The sequence below is a fragment of the Camellia sinensis genome, chromosome 8 (genome assembly GCF_055761805.1).
Source record: "Camellia sinensis isolate YWXY chromosome 8, ASM5576180v1, whole genome shotgun sequence".
In the NCBI taxonomy this organism is placed as follows: Eukaryota; Viridiplantae; Streptophyta; class Magnoliopsida; order Ericales; family Theaceae; genus Camellia; species Camellia sinensis.
The window spans coordinates 138,832,497-138,835,519 of NC_138968.1; the positions used below are offsets into that span (position 1 = coordinate 138,832,497).

The 3,023-nt window shown below is 42.9% G+C and overlaps 1 protein-coding gene across 1 annotated transcript; it reads left to right on the forward strand.

Annotated features, from left to right (window-relative positions):
• The first annotated feature begins 1,926 nt into the window (after window positions 1-1,926).
• On the forward strand, window positions 1,927-2,469 carry LOC145798114 (EP1-like glycoprotein 4). Its single transcript, XM_082885589.1, has one exon. It carries the CDS (start codon window positions 1,927-1,929, stop codon window positions 2,467-2,469), a length of 543 nt encoding a protein of 180 aa, XP_082741715.1.
• The last annotated feature ends 554 nt before the right edge of the window (window positions 2,470-3,023 follow it).

A 3,023-nucleotide genomic window follows, 5' to 3' on the forward strand; every position in this document is an offset into this window, starting at 1 on the left:
TCAAATGTGTTTGAGGGTTGTTCAATTTGTGCTTAAGTGTTGGCCTCCAATTAGGTGCATGTGTGCATGTATTTGGTCCCTCATTATAGCATTATGGCTACTGTTTTAGGCCTATTTAGAGCTGCCTAATTCATGCATAAGTCCATCTTTGCATCCATTTGCATGCCCCTATGTTTGCTTGTATGCTTGCATAAGTGTCTTGCCATGCCATGTTGCATCCTTAGCTTGCATGCTTAGGTTGCATTGCATCTTGCATGCATGCCTTGTTCCTTGACTTGATGATAGGAATTGGGCCTTGTTTGGTTTGATTGGTTTGCATTGCATTTGAAATCAAAGTTGCATACTTGGTTCTTTGGGCCATCATGCATGGAAATGCGTGATTGGTGGTCTGAGAATCGAGGCACATGCCCCTTTGAGTCATTATCATGATAAGGGACATGGTTGGTGCATATATGCCTTGAATTGTGCTGCCATGCTTTGCCCTGCCCTCTGTTGCTGTCATTTGCAGATTCTGCAGGAACACTCTGCCGACCGGCAGTGTAAGGTGCCGACCGGCAACAATTTCTCTGCCGACAGCTTCATTTTGTGCCGATGGACACACACCACTGCCGGTGGTAATTCCACTCAGCCGGTGGCACTCCCCAGTGCCCAAGGACGCAATCCTGAGGTTTTGACAGCCTCCAGAGGAGTGAAGGAAGGAAAACAGAGGCAGCCTATGCATGGCGGCGCGTTTCCCGAGGCGGTTTACCTGTTTTCTTAGCTTAATTTAATTTGTTAATTAAATTAATTAATTTGTAATATTTAATTAGCTTGCGTAGTTAATTAATTTGTAATATTTATTTGGTCCCTCCGAGTGAGGGTAAATATGTAATAAGTGTGCGTGAGTGTGTGTATGTCTTCCAACCTCACGTCTTTCTTCCCTTTTATTTACCTGCTTATGATGGTAGATTAGGGCACGTTTAAATTAGCATACCTCATGCTATGCATGCGTGCATCCATGCATTTGTATTTCATGCATTAGGCTTGGTACATCACGCTAACTGCATTTGTACTTCAATTCAAAAATTGACTATGTGATAGTTGATCGCATTTCAGATGCCATGCTTAGGTTAGCCGAGTCTATCTAATTGCATCATGTATGTGTTGCATTAGGCAATTCAACATGAACTAGGACACGCATGTTTGTTAACTAGTTTACTGTTTTGGCACGGAGTACAATGTAAGTATTTATGCTTTAGCATCTCGCATGTGTGTGAATGTTAACATGACAGTATGCTTGCCATGCGGCTAAATGCTTATGTGTTAAACTGTTTGAATGCCTGTGGGTGGAGGTCGGATTGTTTGAGTTGGAAGAACTCATTGAAATCCGTGTTTTAGCCTACTTGCGAGTAGCAAATCCAAAACATTTTCCAGAACAAACGGATATGCAATGTTCCTTTCCAAATTAGGCAATCTAGTCTATACTTGTTTGCTGTGCCCATAACATAGTAATTCTAGGCTAATAAATGGAATAAGAACACATAATGTTTTCAAAATCGGGTATCATGGTTAGTAGAGGCCGGTCTTCGGACCGGGCGAAAGGGAGTGCTCATAGCTGACCTTCCCCGATCGTACCCAAGCTCCCGAGCTGAGACAACTCCGGTGATGACGGACATGTGGCCTTCGGCACCGAGTCAGGGTTTCCTAAATTCTCCCATAAAAAATATTTAGGTGGCGACTCTGTATCTGGCAAAGCAGTCCATGTTTGGCACTACTTTTTCAAAAATCTGTTTCTCAAAACGATTTGCCAGATTTGGACTCTTTGGTTCAGATTAAGAACCGCGACAACGGAAAATCGTGAGTCCGAACTGTAGCAGCGAGGCCCCCCTCCGCGGGGCGCGTCTACAGGCGGCTGGATCTTCTTCCTTACCCCCATCATTTGGTCCCATGTTCTACCTCAATTCAAGTTTTCCCTCAATTTGGTACAACAATGATTCTAATGGTAGGAGTCTCGTCAGTGAAGACAGCTCAACAACCGTGAGAGAAATCTTCTCAAGAAGGGGAGGTGTAGAGTATGTTTGTGGATTCTACTGCTTCGGAAGTTGCACCTATTACTTGTTCTCAGTTGCCATTGTTGGTGGAGGCAATCACAGTGTAGTTTGGTCAACAAATGTAGGCCATCCTGTGAAAGAAGGCGCGACGTTACAGCTTACAGTAGATGGAGAATTAGAACTGCAAAATTCGGATGGAGACCCCGTGTGGTCAACCAACACATTAGGCAAGTCTGTGGTGGGAATGAACACAACAGAATGGGAAAATTTGGTTCTATTCAACAACAAAAGAGCAATTGTTTGGCAGTCTTTTGATTACCCTACAAACACATTGCTTGTTGGGCAGCAGTTATACGAGGATCAAAAACTCATTTCAAGTTCCTCAAACTTATGGGCTCGTGGTTTGTACTTTGCCACATTGAAATTGGCTACCGATTGAAATTGGCTACCGATTTTGTTACATACGTAGGAGGTAAGCGTCAACCACAAATGTATTATCAGCTGGTGCCAGATCAAACCTCAACCACTAGCAGAGGATCATACTATGCAGAGCTTCAACAAGGAAGTTTTCTTGTGAATTTTGGTACATCTCAATCAATGTTTAAAATAATTCCCATCAATTTTCCCTCCACTGTTAACACTGCATATATAAAATTAGGTAGTGATGGGCATTTGAAGATATTCCATCACAGTAATGCCAATGGGTTGAGGGAGATTGTTGATATGATTACCCATGATTTAGGTGAATGTCAACATCCTCACCCGTGGTGAATATGGCTTATGCAGAAAAAGCCAGTGTAGTTGCCCCATAGGCATTGATTGGGTTCAATATTTTGGGCAGACACAGAACCAAAATGGAAAACATCAGCAACAGACTCAGATTCAAATACCCTATATGGGTCTCTCTAGGATTACTTCTTTGTCTTGCCCACCTCCCTTTGACCAGAAGCACTATCTTGTTGAAGTTAGAAATGTAAGCTACTTCATCCTCGT

Coding starts and splice junctions, on each gene's coding strand:
- LOC145798114 (XM_082885589.1), top strand. CDS start 1,927: ATGTTCTACCTCAATTCAAGTTTTCCCTCAATTTGGTACAACAATGAT.